The sequence below is a fragment of the Pleurodeles waltl genome, chromosome 8, assembly GCF_031143425.1.
Source record: "Pleurodeles waltl isolate 20211129_DDA chromosome 8, aPleWal1.hap1.20221129, whole genome shotgun sequence".
Taxonomy (NCBI): Eukaryota; Metazoa; Chordata; class Amphibia; order Caudata; family Salamandridae; genus Pleurodeles; species Pleurodeles waltl.
This window is the reverse complement of record NC_090447.1, coordinates 1339123682-1339140702: the sequence shown is the minus strand read 5'-3', so window position 1 is coordinate 1339140702 and position 17021 is coordinate 1339123682. Positions and strand designations below refer to the sequence as shown.

Genomic DNA, 17021 nt, shown 5'->3' with positions numbered 1-17021 from the left:
GTGGGCGGTGTCTTTCTAGACTATAGGCTTCATTACTCAGGTATGAGGGATGATGTTTTCCCAGGAGGAAACCTGAAGGGTGGATTAGGCTTATTATGCTGTGCTCGACCATAGCGTATGTAGGCGAACTATATATTGCTTCTAGTGACAGTATGGTGGGACTGTTTTCGTGTTTCACTCCCCTCGTCACATTCTTGCTTTTATTGTGTTTTATCATCCTAGTTATTCCAATACATGCCATTTTATCTAAGATGCAGTTATTTCAGTAAATCCTTATTGAACTTGATTCTGCCTCTGTTTATCCTTGCCTATGTGAGACCAGTGTAACTGAGAGAAAGAGACGAGAGCTGATCAACCACGATTCCCCTGAAGAGTCTTTCTTGCATGCGCCAGTTGCCACAATCATCCCTGTACTTGGGTGGAGATGAGGCACTGCTTGTTAGCCAGAAAACCCAAATTAGGCCGACAGGTGTCACATGGTGTGGAATTGTGCTAAGTACCCCACAATCTATGCGATTCTACCACCTGAATCCAGTAGCCTCATTAGAATAATGAGAACCTACATGACAGGACCTGGCAACTGTCTTGTCCATAAAGCACCAGTGTTTCTCCGAGAGTGAGCGGCTCCATTCCACCAGGAAACCTAACTGGGCTGCTTGGAAGTATGGCCACAGGCAAGGTACTGCTAGTCCCCCCTCCTGTGTTGGGCTACTCATCAGTTGTCTAGCTAAGCAAGGTGGTTTCCCCATCCCAGATGAATTTAGAGATCGCAATTTGGAGGGCCTGCAAGCAATTTTTCAGTTTGGTTAAGGGTAGTGTCTGAAAGAGATATAAGATGCGAGGTAAAATAGTAATTTCAGTCGCTGCGATCCGGCCTATCCAGGAGAGGCGGCAGCGTCACCATGTATCCAGATCAGTTAAAAACATGGGATGTTAAGGTAGAATAGTTTACTGGGAGAGTTTGAGGTATACAATAGGCCAGTCTGATCCCCATGTAGAGAATATGGTTGTGTGTCCATATAAATGGGAATCTGGATCAGAGGCTGGCTTTGTGAGATGGAGTCACTGAGAGGTTTAGATTTTGGGATTTTTGCATGTTTATTTTGGGGTCTGAAATCATTCCGAACCCACGAAGTTCGTTGATTAAGGCAGGAAGAGAGACCATCAGATCGGAAATGGCCAGGATTACATCATCCACATATAAGCTAATGAGATGGTGGTCTCCTCCAAACTATATCCCAGTGATGTTGGGGTGGGATTGAATCTTTTGGGCTAATGGTTCCATATACAGGGAGAAGAAGAGTGGCTACAGGAGGCATCCTTGTCTCATCCCTCACCGGATTGGGAAGGGTTGTGAAGACACCCTGTTCACCCATACTGAAGTCCTAGGTGTGTTGTATATGCCCTGGACCCAACTCCCGAATTTATTTACGAAGCCTAAATGACAGTGGGTCGTGAAGAGGTAGGGCCACAGGACCCTGTCAAATGTCTTCTTGGCATCGATGGATACCAGGAGCACCTCTTTTTTTTGGATCTGTGGATCTTATCCAATAGTGTGAGATGCGCTTGGTGTTATCTCCATATTGTCAGGCGGGGATAAAGCCTACCTGGTCTGGGTAAACTAAGACGTGCATATTGGGGTTGAGGCGATGTGCCAGAATACTGATGAAAAGTTTGGCATCAATGTTGAGTAAGGAGATGGGTATGTAAGACCCACAAGAAGTCGGATCCTTGCCCTTTCTCGTGATCACAGTAATGCTGGCTTCCAGTATGGTGTCAGTGAGGGAGCCTGTATCGGCAAAGGGTGGGTGCCAGCTCAGGGCAGAAAGCCTTATAAAAGTGAAGAGTGAAGCCATTGGGGCCTGGAACTTTTCCGTTTTCTAATTGAGCTGTGGCTGAGATTACCTCTTCTATACAGATAGGTTTGTCCAGTCCCTTCGTCTCAGAGTGCAGCAGCGGGGTGAGGTTGCATTCATACAGATAGGTGGCAAAATCTATGGGATTACTTTCAGCAGCTGTACAAAGGGTGTGGTACAATTCCCAAAAGGCAGCCACTATCTGCCGGTATGTGTGTGCTTCTTCAGTCTGGGAGGACCAAATAACTGATATGGATGCCGCATGGGTGCAGGCACGTAATCTGTGCGCCAGCATCCATCCACATCGATTGCTTCCTAGATAGATGTTATGCTTCAAGTAGCCTATGGCAGTGGTTCCCTACGTGTGGTCCGGGGACCCCTTGGGGTCCACGAAGCCTTCTCAGGGGGTCCGCGACAGCCTAGAAACGTAAAAAATATTAACAAATATTGACAAATTAGGTCCCCAGCTTCCAGTAATGACTCAGGCGGGGGTCCCCGGATTCCCATGATGATTCAGTGGGGGTCCCTGGGTTCCATTAATGTTAAAGTGGGGGTCCACAGAAATCAAAAGGTTGGGAACCACTGGACTATGGCATAATTGGCCCTGTCAAGATCGAGTCGCTTAAGTTGTAAGCGCGCTCTCTCCAGTTCCCTCCATGCTCTGGGAGCCCTTGTATGTTTGTGTATTTGTTCCCATTCCAGTACTGTGCATACCAGGTGTTGTCTTTTTTTCTTTGCGGGCCCTGTTCTCTGCCACTGAAATAGCAATGAATTCTTCGCTCAATCCAAGCTTCGGTGCTTCCCAGAGGGAAGAAAGTGACGTTGAGTCATTGTCCTTGTTTTTAAGATACTCTGTAATAACGCAGTGTGCAGCCGCTACGCTAGTGGGTATGTGTAGGAGTGTATTGCTCAGCTTTTACCAGGAGGTCCTGAATTAGGGAGCATCAATATGTACAGTGAGTGACATGGGCATGTGGTTCGATTGTGACCTAGGTTCAATCGAGGTGTTGCATGTCAGTTTAAGGAAGGAAGGGGAGGCCAGGAAATAATCTATGCTCACCTATGTTTACCTAGCAGCCGAATAAAAGGTGTAATTTGGGACCTGATTGTGAGGTTTGATGGTGATGCATTACATTCCTCTCAATGGAGTTTGCAGCTGATGCGGGCCCGATTGTGAGGCTTGACACCGACGCACCAACTTGCCTGCGCATCAGAACCAACGCATCACCTCCACATCGCTCCTCGACATCGCTGCTTGCTCTATCCAAGGCAGTCTTTCAGCCGACTCTGCCAATTCATGTAGCCGGCCTGCCCTCCATCGTGGTCAGCCTGAACGTTAGATTTATCCCGGTCTAGCGCAACCTCAAGTAACCTTTTTGTTTATTCCTTAAAAAAATCATATCTTGGCTTCTATGGATTGGATTTTTGTCATTTTGGTCTCATTTTATTCAGATAGAGTTTCTCTATGTTCCTAAACCCAGGGGTGTGGAATTCTAATAGCCCACACCCAGGACATATTGTTTGAGTTCAAGTACAAAATGTTTTCATGTTTATTTTGTCCTTGGGATAAGTAGGCCCAGCCCCCTGCAGCACAAACAATTGGCTGCCAATATACAGGGAAGGGAACTGTCTGTATTTGAGGTAATATTTGTGTCCATATGTTTATGCTGTTCGAACTTGTATTCATAGTTAATTAATGCAAGGCCTTTAAGGAGAGTTCTCTAAACGTTGTAAGGTCTCTCTGCAGTACTGACAGTGGTTCCAGTAAAACAATGTGTACACAAGTTTGAAAAGTTTAACAGTATGAGGCTATGTATAATGTTCCCAGAATGATCTCTGATTAGATGCAAATGTCTGCAGAAACCTGTTAGCAAGATTGATGATTCTTTGCTTTCAAAATAAAATGTTCAGAAAAAATGCAAGAAGGAAAAAAACATTTTGCGAAATTACTGTGAAATTGTAGTTGTTTCTTTGAAGCATCATTTAGTAAAATATGTTGATGCATGCTAGTATTTCTCAAAAATATTCATAATGGTAAATCATTGTAACCATTTTCAACAATATTATGGGAAACATGAAAATAAACAAGCACTCGCAAAGCCAACTGATCCAACATTAATGGTCAGCTTTTGATTTTGTCAATGCATGTCTTGTTTTGACATGGCTTTTCTAACACTTTTTTGTTGTAGGATCTGCCAGACACTCACCATGGTAACAAACATTGGCAAAATACAAAAAAAGTGTTTTGGTCTCAAAAAGCACACCTTATCAAAGTAGTTCCTGTCACTGAACAAAACTACTTTGTGTGCCAATATGCTCCTTCTGGAAGAGCAGAATGCTATCACTCACAGTAAAGCCAGGTGACGGTGAAATAGAATTTCAATAAAAACAAAATGTATTTGTTAACGCCAGACCTAATTAGAGGCTCAATTCTTAAAGAAAGTCACAAACGTGCACCCATAACATATGCCTTTGAATTAGTGGCTTTCATGATTTCATAAGAAATTACAGAAATAGACCAGGAAATAGTACTCCTACAAAATATTTGTGAACTTTATTTTAGCACGAGCACATATGCATGTGTTGATTTGCTGATGAGAAATTCTATTGAGCATTTAAGTTCACTTTCCCTCCAGCCACTTTTTTTCCCAACCCTGGAAGAACTTCTACTTGTGCCATTGTCAGGAATACATTTCCAACCTTTCTCAGTCTGGGAAATAAAACTGAGAGAAGAGCTGGTGAAAAGCCTTAAAACATGCAAGTTAGTAGGGGCCAGATGTAGCAAAGGGTTTTTCCCATTCTGTGTCAATGGGAAAATGTGTTCGTACATATTGCCCTAGGTTCGCACAGCCTCAAAGGCATTCCAGCCCTGGAACTATTGCTTACTGCCTTTTCCAGCACCAGGATGAAGATCTGCGGAAATGTGGCAAATTAAGGAAATTGCTATAGTAGGGCTCGAAATTACTAGTATTCAAGCCCTGCTATAGTATTAGCCCTGGCATAACCAGAGAGGCTGTTATCAGAGCTCTTACATAATGAGATTGCTGCCATAATTTGTCGCCGCATTACATGGCACAAAATGGACAAGTAGATTTTTTACAGGACAAATAGATTTAAGAAGCAACCTGTTCCACGGAGAAGTAGATATTTTATTAAATTCCACACCCCTTTAAACCTGTGTGAAATCTTTTTGTAGTGTTTTGGGGGTTTTCATTGTGTTGCTGGGTGTGTATTGTGCAAATAATGTACACATTGTCTCTTTAGATAAGCCTGCCTCCTCTAAGGCAAGCTACGAGAGGATGGGTAGATGTTATCTCTAAGTGTGTATCTGGCTTACCCTGACTAGAAGTGGTGGTTCCTGCTTGTACAGGGTGCATACTTTGACAACCAAAAACTCCAGTTCTAACCGTCATTCTGCCACTGTCAGTAGTGGGATGATTGACTCTCGCTAAGATGGTTATGCTGCCCTGGCTCCTCTATCACTTTGTGGATTTACCAGTGCTTGTACCTGCCCAGATCTTCAAAACATTGAATGCATTGCTAGCCGATTTGATATGGGGCAATGGACAATGCAGGGTCAGCTTAAATAAGTTGAAGCTACCCACCTATACAGGTGGGTTGGGTGCTCCAGACTTTAAAGCCTAGTGCTTGGCAGGACAGCTGCAGTGGTTGGTTTACTGGCTAGCAGGCCACAACCTTGCTGCGATTGGGTACACGAACACAGTGCTTAATCATGGTAAACTGCACAGCTAGCTTTGCCCTGGTTCCTCAACACCCTTGTCTTGTCCCATTCTATTGTGCATAGCCCTTGCTTACTGGAGGATTGTCCTCCGTTACACTGCCCCATGTGTGCCATACGCTTCGAATATTTCTTTGCGCTGTCTGCCTATTACTGTAGAATGGGATACACTACTTGAAGCTTTCACAGCTCAGGAAGCAACTGATGACTAGTCTTGATTGGGGTAGACTTGACAAATCTTGTCTTCTGTTTTATGTTCAGTGGCATAGTGTCTCAACCTCTCCATGAACAGAAATACCCCTACACTACCCTATTATGGTCTGGGATAGGGTATGTACCGGAAGGGTTAATGATACTTTATCCCACAAAGGCAATTCTAGACTGATTATTAGGACCCTTTACTCCTGTCATCACATGATTGCATCCACCCAGCAGCACAATGTGTCTATATACTTGCAAACAAGACAATGACAAGTTTTGGGGGTAGGGTGGGTGGGAGTTGATTGGTTATGCTTGAATCTTATTCTGCTTATTGATATACACGCTGTAGTTTTACTAGTCATACAATGGCATATGTCTGTATATGAAATTCCAATAACATTTGTGTTAAAAAAAAAAAAAACATGCATGCTCTCAAAGCCTTTATTATGCTATCTGACGCAAGAAGGATCTCCTTCAAAGCAAACCAAGGTCATGGACCAATTTCCCTAGTGTTCATTTTTTAGCTCTACACCAGAGGAGAAACAGCAGGTCAACAATGGCACTGTCCTAATAATTCACACTTTCAGAGCAACACTCATAGCCTGCAGGTATGTATTTCTTGGTACTTCCATGCAGACTAACAAACAGCTTATCAATAAGAATATGGAAAACCAACAACCACCCACAACTTAGAAAAACAATATAAAATTGCCGTGTAGCCAAGATATGACTCATCTCACCCTAAATATGTAAGGTTCTCGTCTTGCAAAGCAAACAGTGAACATTGCCACGGGGCTGGCCATGGGTGCCCCTGCACTGCCCATGGCAAGCCAAGGGGCCCCCCTGCACCCTGTCTCCGTCAGCCTTTTCATGGCAGTGCTACTGCCATAAAACCGCTGGAGGCGAAGGGGGTTGTAATCCACAGCGCTGCCCTGGTGGATTAGGACCTCCAGCACCTCCAGACCGATGTGAAGTTGTAATCTGGTGGCACTACTGCGTTGTCGTAATATGGCGCTTGGACCGCTGTATTGGTGGTGGTCCGACCTAAGTATTTGCATGGTTTAAAAACATGTAAATTTAAAAGAATTTGTTTCAACTTTTAGAAAAATAAATGTGAAAATAATTTTGGAGAAGGATACTTCCTTTCACAAACAATATTGACTACTACTTGTGAAACGCACTACAAATATATATATGTATAATAAATTAAGTTGTTAAAAACACTAATATTGAAATATTAATTGTTAAAAAGTAAAAATTTAAACATAAACACATATCTCAAAACACCTTCTCAATACTCATGCAACACTGAGTTCAATTTAAATAATGTAATATTGCCCTTCTACCCTTTTCTTCGGCCTTTAACAAATCATTTACAATTGGAAATAATCAAAAACATCAATGGTTATATTGGGGAAAGAGGCATGTAAACCCCCCAATTTTTTTTAAAAACATTAACTTAACCATTACGTCCTGGTAGAGGCCCTCAGGGAAAGCACTGACGCTCCCACTGAGGACTTCCCCCCCCCATCCCCCTACGCTAGGGCTGGAAGGGGAATCACTTCCCTTTCCACAAACGGACCCCCCTGCCCCGCCAGTGACGTCAGCGCGCCAAAGCGTGCTGACCTCATCAGAGGTCAACTCCAGCAATGCTTCCAGCGCGACCGAGGAGAAACTGATTAGTTTTTCCTCGGTACGGGGGGCATGGGAGGCAGAGAGGCATGAAAAGGGAAGGAAAGGCTTTTTTTCCCTTTTCATGTCTCTCTCTGCTGTGCTCTGCTGCAGGAAGCCAGTATACACCAGGGATTTTTTTTTTTTTGTGTGGAAATTGTCAGAAGGGGAGCGGCCCCTTGGGCAAGGGCCACCGCTCCTCAAGGGGGACATTTTATTTAAGGCCATTTCTGCCCCCCCCTGGGATCGGCCTATATTAATTCGGCTGATCTGCCCCCGGGGGGGGGGCAGAAAGCCCACCAGAGACCAGGGAAGATTTTTTTTTCAAAATAAGAGGGTGCGGGTATAGCCTTACCCCCACCCCAAATAAATGGGGCCAAAGTTGTTCTGGCCACCAGTGGAAAGATGGGGCAATTACCCCCGAGTCACACCCCGGGGGGCAGAAAGTCTACTAAATGCCAAGAAATATTAAAAAAAAAATCTAATGTTTTTGTGGTGGCATCTACCAACCAGTATGGCCATGGTTATGCTCCCACCCCAACTGAAGGGGGTAACAGTCTTTCACCTCTCCCCCGCACACTAAAACATTTGATTATTTGGGGTTTTAATTTTACATTTGGGCTATGAGAGCTTGGCTAACTCTCAAAATCATCCCACTTGGAATGGTGAGGGCCATACTTTGGGACGCTGCTGTATAGAAAAATCCACAAGACCTAGACACATCTGAAAATTAAACACCTGGGTGAGTCCAGGGTGGTGTGCTTCACATGCACCCCGCACCATTTTCTTACCCACAATGCTCTGCAATCCTACAACTTTGCTGGAAATCACACATTATCCACATTTTTGTGATGGAACCTTCCGGAACCTGCAGGAATCCACAAAATTCCCACCTCCCAGCATTGTCACATTTATACAGATACAAATTCTGACCCACTTGTCAGCCTAAATTTTTTTTTTTCAAACTGCCCTTTTGGACCTGCTTTGGTTCCCCCTCAATTTCGACATGTTTTTGGCTCTTCGCTGTCACAGGCACTTGGCCCACCTACACAAGTGAGGTAATGTTTATACCGGGAGACTGAGGGGAACCTTGGGTGGTAGGAACTTTGTCCAGGTACGGTGAACCCACACTGAAATGTGGGAAAAATTGGGGTTTGCTGAGGATTCTGGGTAAGAAAACACTGAGGGATCGACGTAAGTCACACTTTCCTGGACTCCCTCTAGTGTCTAGTTTTCATAAATGTCTGGGTTTAGTAGGTTTCCCTGTATGGTTGCTGAGCCCAGGACCAAAATCGCAAGCCCCCCCCGCAAAAACAGGTAGTTTTGTATTTGATCATTTTGATTTGTCCAGATAGTGTTTTGGGGCATTTCCTTTCGCTGGCACTAGGCCTACCCACACAAGTGAGGTACCATTTTCATCGGAAAACTGGGGGGAACGCTGGGTGGAAGGAAATTGGTGGCTCCTCTCAGATTCCAGAACTTTCTGCCACCGAAATGTGAGGAAAAAGTGTTTTGGGCCAAATTTTGAGGGTTGCATAGGATTCTGGGTAACAGAACCTGGTGAGAGCCCCATAAGTCACCACATCCTGGATTCCCCTAGGTATCTAGTTTTTAAAAAATGCACAGGTTTGGTAGGTTTCCCTTGGTGCAGGCTGAGCTAGAGGCTAAAATCCACAGCTTGGCACTTTGCAAAAAACAGCTCTGTTTTCTTTGTGAAAATGTGATGTGTCCATGTTGTGTTTTAGGGCATTTCCTGTCGTGAGCACTAGGCCTACCTACACAAGTGAGGTACCATTTTTATTGTGAGACTTGCGGGAACGCTGGGTGGCAGGACATTTGTGGCTCCTCTAAGATTCCAGAACTTTCTGTCCCTGAAATGTGAGGAACAAGTGTTTTTGGGCCAAATTTTGAGGTTTACAAAGGATTCTGGGTAACAGAACCTGGTGAGAGCACCACAAGTCACCCCATCTTGGATTCCCCTAGATGTCTAGTTTTCACAAAAGCACAGGTTTGTTTGGTTTCCTTAGGTGCCAGCTGAGCTAGAGGCCAAAAGCTACAGCTATGCACTTCGCAAAAAACACATCAGATTTCAATGTAAAAATGTGATATGTCCATGTTGTGTTTCCTGTCGCGAGCATTAGACCTACCCATGCAAGTGAGATACCATTTTTATCTGGAGACTTGGTGGAATACAGAATAGCAGAACAAGTGTTATTGCCCCTTGTCTTTCTCTACATTTTTCCCTTCCAAATGTAAGACAATGTGTAAAAAAGACGACTATTTGAGAAATGCCGTGTAATTCACATGCTAGTAAGGGGATCCCGGAATTCAGAGATGTGCAAATAACCACTGCTTCTCAACAACACCTTATCGTGTGCCCATTTTGGAAATACAAAGGTTTCCTTGATACCTATTTTTCACTCTATATTTCAGCTAATGAATTGCTGTAAACCCGGTATAGAATGAAAACCCATTGCAAGGTGCAGCTCATTTATTGGCTCTGGGTACGTAGGGTTTTTGATGAACCTAGAAGCTCTATATATCCCCGCAACCCAGAGTCCAGCAGACATAACGGTATATTGCTTTCACAAATCTGACGTCGCAGGAAAAATTTACAGAGTAAAACGTGGAGAGAAATGGCTGTTTTTTCACCTCAATTTCAATATTGTTTTATTTTAGCTGTTATTTTCTGTTGGAAAACCGTTCAGGATCTACACAAATGACCCCTTGCTGAATTCAGAAATTAGTCTACTTTTCAGAAATGTTTAGCTTTCCGGGATCCAGCATTGCTCTCACACCCATTTTTGTCACTAACTGCAGGGAGGCTAAAAGCTCAAAATGTAGTGAAAATAGGGTATGTCCCAGTAAAATGCCACAATTGTGTTGAAAAATGTGGTTTTCTGATTCAAGTCTGTTTTTTCCTGAAAGCTGGGATGATTGTGATTTTAGCACTGCAACCCTTTGTTGATGACATTTTCAGAGGAAAAAACGACAAGCCTTCTTCTGCAGCTCTTTTTCCCAACAAAAACCGAAACTTTTGCTGTATTTTGGCTAATTTCTTGGTCTCCTCCAGGGGAACCCACAAGCTCTGGGTACCTCTAGAATCCCTAGGATGTTGGAAAAAAAGGACACAAAATTGGCGTGGGTAGCTTATGTGGACAAAAAGTTATTAGGGCCTAAGCGCAAACTGCCCCAAATAGCCCAAAAAGGCATAGCACCTGAGGGGGACAAGGCCTAGCAGCAAAGGGGTTAATAAATTACATAAACAATTTATAATAAATTATCATATACATATATGACAATAGTGATCCACTTCCCTAGTGACCCACACAGAATGAACACATAAAACTAATTATAAATACTAAATAATGAAACACAGTGAACAAATTAATGTTTTAAAAAACAATTAAATGGCATATATTTTAACTACAACACTAAAATTCGAGCTTACCTATAAACCCTACAACATGAAACAGTATATATACAAACAGTGCTATAAAACATTAAATTCATATATATAACATAATTTCACAAACATGGCAAATTACTACATTTTAAATATCAGTAGTATGTTAGAAAATATTTATATACTAATCATTGCTATTTGCTTAGTCAATAGTTTTGCCATAATTGTTTGACTGTGCTATTACAGCCTTACAGTATTTGTGATTTATTATATTCAGGATCCATGCCCTTTAAGGCCATCCTGCAACCAACACTCTTTAAACAATGAGCCAACGAATGCCCACAAACCTCATGCAAATCGCAGCACTGCATGACCTTGTCAGGACTATAAAGTGCTATATAATGACATGTACGCATCAGCTGCTTACCCTGATACATTTTCTGGATTTCTTCCCAGAACAAATCCCAGTAATAGGTTCTCTGGCCCGTTGGTACTAAGGACTTTGTTATAGTGTGTTTCCGGGAGATAGCCTATTGGACTGCAACCTACTGTGCATTACTTAAGTGAGATGTGTTCTAGGCAACAATCAACTCTGTGAGATTTTACAGGGATAGTTAGTGGAAGCCAGCCCTTCTTTTGCCACAGAAAGGCACACTCAAGAACATTAGGAAACCAAAATCATATTTTCAAGACTTATTTTAAAATCAAAATGGTATGTTATGTCATACACCATGAAGAGTAACTACTATAAAACCAAGCAAAATAGTAACAACAATACTTGTCAGGAGGATGAATACTTAAGTAATTTGAAATATTGTGGTGGTATGAAGTTTTCTTTATATTAATACCGCCAACCTTGCCTGTATACCTCTTGGCTAACGTAGCAAATTATAGCCCCACAAACAGGTCTACTTCAGGTCTTAGAGATGGTTCATACCTGCATGCTACTTCTGAACATTAGAACCAGTGTTCAACAAAGTAAGCTACTTTTGTCGGAATTGGCAGGAAAGAAAATAAGCTTGCTGAGTAAAGGCTCGATGTGCCACCCTGTAGTCTTTGGTGATGGAAGGTCATTACAAGTCTGTATGGACCTCTGTCTCGTGTCTCTGCAATGAAGTAGTCTCCGGAATTAAGGTTATCTCTATCTCACCACACTATGTAACATATATATATTGCATCTGGACATAGTTGAACAATTTCAGAATAATCATGAGCAGAATGGTCCTGACAGATGTTCACTTACATACATTCTGTGTAACTTTGCCTATTGTTTAAAACAATAAACAAAAAGTGGAGTTATTAGCTTCTATGAAACCTTTTCTTATTCAAACACAATCACTGTAAAAGAAAACCGGATCCATACAGGATAACGAGTACATTCAAGCAGACTTAATTATCACATTGCAGTGAATAATTACATGAGCAAATTACTTGAAACATATTCATAAACAAACAACACATATATCCGAATAAGGGGATATACAAAACATATAAAACAAGATAATTATAAAGACTTGACAATCCAGAAAATGATTTGATCCCAAGTATAGTTTATGAAGGTGCTATTTAAATACCAATAAAACACAAAACTGTAATCACTTCTGGGTTGTGGATTGTGGGCACAATCAGGACAACTAGATAGGAATTATTTTACTGTTTTGGAATGTGAGGAAGAAGGAATGTTTGTTGTCAGTTTTGAGACCTTTCAAAGATTACACTTCAAACAAAAAGTCAGTTACAGAAAGGATGTTTAATCAAAGATATTTGGACAAAAAAGATTGTCTGCTTAAAAATAAACCATGTTGATTCAGTGCACAAATAGCTCGTATGCCCTTACTAATTGATCTGTCCCGTTTCTTAGGCTGGTCGGCTAATGATAAGGAAGGTGATTGCAGATACTCTAAATATACCATGGGATGAAATTGTCTTGCAACGAACAGCAAAAGGAAAACCATTTCTCGCAAATGATGTCAGCAGCACTTTCCCAAATTTCAGTTTCAATGTCTCTCATCAAGGGGACTATGCAGTTCTGGCAGCTGAGCATAGCCATCAAGTTGGAATAGATGTCATGAAAACTGATTTTCCAGGTAACGTAACACATTGCTGCTGACTATATATTTTGTTTAAAACAACTACAAAACAAAATTTCACTTTCCAAAATGTATTCAGAGGGAACAGAAATATTATCTGGTGCCCCGCCTTGTTCTAGAATTGCATTAAGTTATATAGTGACATCTGCCATTTTAGTGTTCCTTATTTCTTGTATGCAGTGAATAGTAGTACTGCACACTGCATATTAGTTTTATATATATTGCCATACTATGCACTATATTGTTTTGAAGTCTCAGCTGCAGGCAGGTTTAGCTGTCTGCTGGTAAGATCTGTTGTTTTCAGTATACATCATTTTCATAAAATGGCCTTAGGGTCAACCACTTGTTAAAGACTGGATAGCTTTGTTGTTTGTTTTTCTTTTCTGTTCCTGATTCAATGGCTTTCATTCATATTAATGCATTTGCCCCTCCCAGGGGTATTTTGGACTAGCAGTGTTTTGATTGGATGATGCATATTTCCACTGCTCAGCTCAGCCTTTGCTTCTTTGCAAGTACATAAGAGGGGCTATTTCCTCTCTCTCTCCCCGTGTTCCCCCTGTTTCTTTAACTCCCTCTGTTTTTTCTCCCACCTTTGCTTACATATTGCTATAGCCTCAAGCCTCCACACCTAGAGCTTTGTTAGTAAAAGGTCTGCTTGTCTGAATATGTAGGTACAGCCACAACATGTCCCTTGACTTTGAGTTGGTTCCAGTCCTGGCTGACCAATCATGGCTGCCACAGCATTCGCTTTTGGTCACATACATGTGTGGGTATGGTTAGTGTCTCTCTCCATAGGGACCGTGTTTGAGGTAGGTAAAACCTTCAAGACTGACTTTGCTCTCTCGCAATCATTGCACAGTAATGAACTGCCTCAAGAGGGATGAAGGAGCGGTCTAGATTTTGATTTTAGGATCTAAGTTCTATTAGATATGGCTAAAGGAATACCCCTGTTCTTCAAATAAGTATTTGTAGAGCGTCCAGATGAGAAGAACGCTATTAGTGTCTGTGGGCTTGAATATTTTCTGAAAACTGACATGGCATTTCCATTTTATTTGCTCAAATCATTAGGTTTTGTTAAACATACGAGAAAAATGGACTTGGAAATACTTTATTCAAGAGATACGTTTTATAAAATTAAAAATGTATGATAGTGTAGGTTAACTGGAAGCACTTATATGCTTTATTTATTTTTGTGTGGGGGGGGCTTTTTTAGTGCCCTTCGTATGCATTTTTCATTTGCATTTAGTAGGCAAATATCGACTGTGTGATGTTGCTGCAAAACAGCTGGACTCTGAGATCACGTCAGTTTTAGCTTCGCACTTGACACATTTCTTAACTAATCCTGTGTTTTAGGGGGGCCTCATTCTCAGTGTGCAAGAAGCCGCAGTGGATCTTAAGGTGAGAATCTGCAGAGTGCGTGAGAGAGAGGACTGGGGAAATGCACGTCGGTGTTCCTTGCTTGTGTGAAGATTGTGCAGGAACATTTGCTCTTTAAAAGCTCCTTTTCGTGAATGTTGTACAACATGCACACAATATTTTTACCCATTTATTTGAATTAGTGAAAGATCAGGTTTAAAGCAACCAACGGGATGCTGCAGTGATCCATTGAGATAGAAGACCCTTCTGGAAAACAATTGTATTTAATATTTCTCTTAATGAGAGAAGCACCATCTCTATGCAACTCATCAAGAATGGAAGGGTGGGTTGCTTCTTATTAGCATTAAGTAAGTGATGTAGTGCCTCGTGTGCTTTACCCCATTTTGATGGAGTGTCGTACAAAGTACCTGTTGTGACACTCCAGTACTTCAATTCTTCATAACTTCCAGTTTATTGGATTAATGATACATGAACTTGCCGAGATGCAAAAAGCACAACACCAGCACCGTCAACCCCCGTCTCACGAATGCCCCTACATTCCAGTGCCTCATGTAAGGCTCTGTATAGTAAGATTCCACTCCATCCGTTCCCATGAACATTCTACTACCCATCACTACACGTCCCCTTCCCTTAATAAAACAACAAATAAACCAACTATAAAACAAACAAAACAAAATACCTCCAGCACAACATAACAAAGTGCGCTTTAATCACATACAAAACCTTCTAAGACTTTAGGTTTCCTTAAAACCCTCCCAAACAAACTCTTCCTTTCTTCACCGCCCTTCACTAATTCCCTCACCATTCTTCAATTACCAATTTTATTTCCATCTTCATTCACATCAATATGACTCTGACCACTATCCCTTTCTGCAACATCCTCTGACATAACTTCACTTCCTACCCTTCTACCATTATTCCTCTCACACTGTTTAGCACTAAACCATCAATACCTACCACTGTTCTCCTCATACAATGCATCTCGCATGACTCCATCACTTTCATTTCCAGACCTTGCAATAGCTATATGACTCATATGACAAATGTTACCATCTTCCAGTTCCACTGTATTCTTCATTACTTTTCTGTTCCTTGTAGGTTTGCTAAATCTACTCTCACCCTTGCCTACCTTCCTAACAGACTTAATCCGTACCCATTGTCCCAATTTCACATGCACTTTTTTGGTACCATGTTTGCTGTCAAAATATATTTTATTATTTTCTTGTGCAACCTTCATACACTGCCTTACAGTTTTCGTAATCCAATTCACTTGTCTGTTTCTCTGCATCAACCCAGGATTAATTCTTGAAAAAGGAGCTCTGCCTCTCATTATATTGAACGGGCTTTGACCAATAGTTTCATGAGGTGTTAGCCTATACGCCCAGAACATCCTCTTGAGTTCATATTCCCAATTCTGTCTCCCTTTACTTACCATTTGAATAATGCTTTTGAATACCCTGTTTACTCGTTCAGCTACAGAGTTTTCCCTGGGATGATATAATGCTGTAAACCTCTGTTTTATACCAGCTAACCTTACAAAAGTTTTCATTTCCTCCAACTTAAATTGGACTCTATTGTCCGTCAATATGATCCTTGGAAATCCTTCCCTCAAAAATACTTCCTCCAAAAATTCTATCACCGCCTTAGCATTAACCCTCTGAATAATCAAAAGTTCAATCCATCTGGAATACAAATCCACCAAAACTACTATATACCTACATGTACCATCATTCCACGTAATTGGGCCCATAATATCCAATGCAACCTCATTCCACGGCCTTTCAGGACAGCCTAACAATGACATGGGTGGATTTAATGTTTTCTGGGCTTTGTCACTATTCCACAATCCATACACTCCTGTAGAAACCTCTTAATTTCCAAATGTATTTTAGACCACCAATAGAGTACTTTGATTCCCCTTTTTGTACGAACAATACCCGAATGCCCTTCATGACCAACAGAGATAAGCTCCTGCCTGATTCCATATGGAGGAATAATTTTCCCACCTCTACAAACAAACTCATCCTCCACACTTAATTTGTATCTGACTTCCCAAAATGCTCTCATCTCATCCTTGATTTTTATTTTCTTGTCCCCATTCCATCCATTCACTACTTTAATCTTTACCTCTTTCAAACTTCATGTTTATCAGACTCTTGCATCCACTCTTCTTTTTGTATGGAATCTACAATATCTTCAGTAAATACCCCTGCTACACACCATTCAGTCCAATGATCCTCATCCAATTCCCTTGAAGGTATTAACATCCTGCTAAAAAAATCAGCAGTAACATTTTTAACTCCAGGTACATATTGCACATCATACAAAAAATCCTGCAGTCTCATAGATAACCTTGCCATTCTAGCTGATGCTCTAGACAATCGATCAGTAATTAACAATTTTCTGAGAGGTTTATTGTCCGACCTTAAAATGCATTTTTTCCCACATACATTTTGAAAATGCTCTAACGCCCACACACATGCCAAAGTTTCTCTTTCTATTACTGAATACTTTTCCTCTGTGGGAGATAACGAATGAGACGCAAACGCAACAACATACTCTTCACCACCTTCATCCCTTACTAGTAGCATCAATCGAGCATGCTTTTGGATAAAAACCTTGTATCACCGGAGCATTGGTAATTGCATTCTTAAACGTTTTTTGACAAGTGTCACTCCATT

General features: G+C 41.6%; 1 protein-coding gene across 1 annotated transcript in view; it reads left to right on the top strand.

Moving 5' to 3' along the window:
• The window catches only part of AASDHPPT (aminoadipate-semialdehyde dehydrogenase-phosphopantetheinyl transferase), a 195300-nt gene that overhangs the window by 22321 nt on the left and 155958 nt on the right, over window positions 1–17021 (top strand). Inside the window, exon 2 of the mRNA XM_069202342.1 lies at window positions 12735–12960. Within this exon, the coding sequence (XP_069058443.1) occupies window positions 12735–12960 (226 nt within the window). The remainder of the gene's footprint in view (window positions 1–12734; window positions 12961–17021) is intronic.